At 46.8% G+C, this 2,607-nt stretch overlaps 1 protein-coding gene across 1 annotated transcript; it reads left to right on the top strand.

Moving 5' to 3' along the window:
• Positions 1-520: 520 nt before the first annotated feature.
• Positions 521-2,271, top strand: SARC_10367 (hypothetical protein; the record flags this gene model as incomplete). Its single annotated transcript, XM_014295590.1, has 2 exons — positions 521-530; positions 798-2,271. 2 exons carry the CDS (start codon positions 521-523, stop codon positions 1,481-1,483), a joined length of 696 nt encoding a protein of 231 aa, XP_014151065.1. The 3' UTR covers positions 1,484-2,271.
• Between the last annotated feature and the right edge of the window lie 336 nt (positions 2,272-2,607).

Raw genomic sequence — 2,607 nt, 5'->3', positions numbered from 1 at the left:
AGGTGGCCCATTGTCTTTGTAAATAGGACAGAGGTGGCCCATTGTCTTTGTAAACAGGACAGAGGTGGCCCATTTTCTTTGTAAATAGGACAGAGGTGGCCCATTGTCTTTGTAAATAGGACAGAGGTGGCCCATTGTCTTTGTAAACAGGATAGAGGTGGCCCATTGTCTTTGTAAATAGGACAGAGGTGGCCCATTGTCTTTATAAATAGGACAGCGGTGGCTCATTCGCCAGTGATACGGACTTCTGCTGGCATTGCGCAAGTCTATGATCAAAATAATCTGACCTGCGTTTGCGTCCATATGTCATCTGTGTGTTTTCCTCTGTGCTCGCCTGCTCTCACCAGTGGCGTTCTGAAACCTTTACCACTCGCGAGTGACCTGAATACCCTCCTTCTATCGATCTACTGATATGTGAACTGGAGTGCACTGGCCCATACGATAAATGCGTTGCGTCCTTTTGGTACGCCTGACGTACTGTGACGATGCGTGCACGCTGCAACCGAGTTATTGGTGCAATATGGCAGCCCGTATGTACGTGATTCTGACATAACACGTGTTGTAGACATGTGCTAAATGCACTGATCTAGTTATGAGATCTATATGCACTGATCTAGTTATGAGATCTATATGCAATGATCTAGTTATGAGATCTAAATGCACTGATCTATTTATGGGATGGGCGTTCGTGCCGGTCATTTCTGCATTCTACAATCAACTCCAGATAACAAATACACGTATTCCAAATAAGACACCTTGGTTGCCTAGTAACGACTGATTGCATTGCTTCTCCCCAGGCACTACGCTAGACCGAGTTTCTCCGACTAAGAAGTACCTGGAGCGGCTATACCTTCACTTCTTCGATATAGACTACCCGAGTGTGTGCCACATTGGGCTGCCCTTATCCATAGTACCGTTCCCACTGTTCCAGTATCAGGCCAAACTGGCAGCCCGGGTGTATGCAGAGAAGGTGCAGCTACCTACACTGGGACAGATGGTCCAAGAGAGGGCAGCTGAGGAGCAGATAGCGCTGGACTGGGCAGCGAGTGAGGCCCAAAACACTGAGGTAGAGGTGCAAGATGAGGACTTAGTGGATCCGTTGAACAGAGTACACCACTTCAACCCACCAGGAAAGCCCCACAAGCAGTTCGACTACTGCGATGCGATAGCGGACATGTGCAACGGAGGCCCGGCAGTGGGTGTCAGTGCGTCTGCGACAGACGAGACAAGGGACAAGCACAAGGACGCGTGCACCGACGCAGCTCACAACACCCCACTGCACCTGCACCCGCATAAGGGGACAGGGACAGGGCAGGGCAGTGCGCTAGTAGGCGAGGACAACGCACCCACAGCGGCGAGCGCTTCTCCCAATGGGACCAATGGGACTGTGAGTGGTGCAGCGCCTGTTGAGCACACTCCGCCGTATTTCAAAGACTTGTTCGCTAGCGCGAAGGAGGAGCGGTTTGCGCTGTTGGGGTTTTAGCCCTCACCATCACACTCTGAAGCGACGACATTGCCTTAGTGCCGCACGGGTACTGTACTCTAGTGATCTGCGTTGCTCAGGGTTCTAGGGTTTATGGTTTAGGGCTTCAAAGTGGTCATACTAGTGTCGCTGTCATATTGCGTCTAGTGCAGAGGCGGTTAATTGTTAACATAGAATGAAAAACTCATCCCAACAACTGATGCGATATCGAATGGTCCGTTGAGATTGGATCACACACAACGAACTAGTGCAGTTCATTGAGTGAACCAAATAAACACAGAAAACGAACTAGTACAGCTGTAGCTGATAAACCAACATTCCTTCCTCGTTTGCGCCTCATGCGATGCACTTCACTTATCAAGTCATTCACTAACACAGACAACTCCACACGGCCAAAGGAGTGGCAGATGAACAACACATTGCCAGATAGGTGGATCATGCGGTTCGAAGCGCCACTGATTGAAGTCTGAGATCTAGATATAAAACTCAACTCCTAATACATCGAACCGACCTACAGTACAATCGATGCAGTAGGCAGCTTTGATACAGATATGCAGCACGAGCGTACGACGGGCACTGATTCTTCGTGAACAATCAGATGTTTAACTGATACAGCTACAGACACCTATACATATCTGATGCGTCCGATTAGGGGTTCAGGGCTTCAGTTTTAGGGTTTAGGGTTTTAGAGAAATCGGTGGATTCAAGCTTTAGCGCAGAGATACGAAAACGGTAAAGATAACTTCGGAGAAAGTAACCACGAAAGACAAACGAAACTCTGCCAATTGAACCGCCAGCCGTAACACGCCTACTCGCGACACCATTTCGGTACATGCACCTGGACTACCAACCAATTATAGTGGCCACTAATGCGTGATGACAACAAGCGACGATATTACGATGTGAATGTACTTGTATTTGAGACATACACTTACAGGTATATGTATTCAAATTTGGCGTAACAGCATATATGCTCAGCTTTGAAGTATAGTATTACCGAAATTAAAAATTATGCCATTCAAGTTTTAGTCCCTGTATGTGCATATACTTGTTAAATTTGTAAACAATATATATATATATATATAATATATATATATATATAATATATGTATGTATGTATGTAT

Source organism: Sphaeroforma arctica, assembly GCF_001186125.1.
Source record: "Sphaeroforma arctica JP610 unplaced genomic scaffold supercont1.1223, whole genome shotgun sequence".
NCBI lineage: Eukaryota > Ichthyosporea > Ichthyophonida > Sphaeroforma > Sphaeroforma arctica.
The sequence above is the reverse complement of the archived record's forward strand: the minus strand, read 5'-3'. Positions and strand labels throughout refer to the sequence as shown.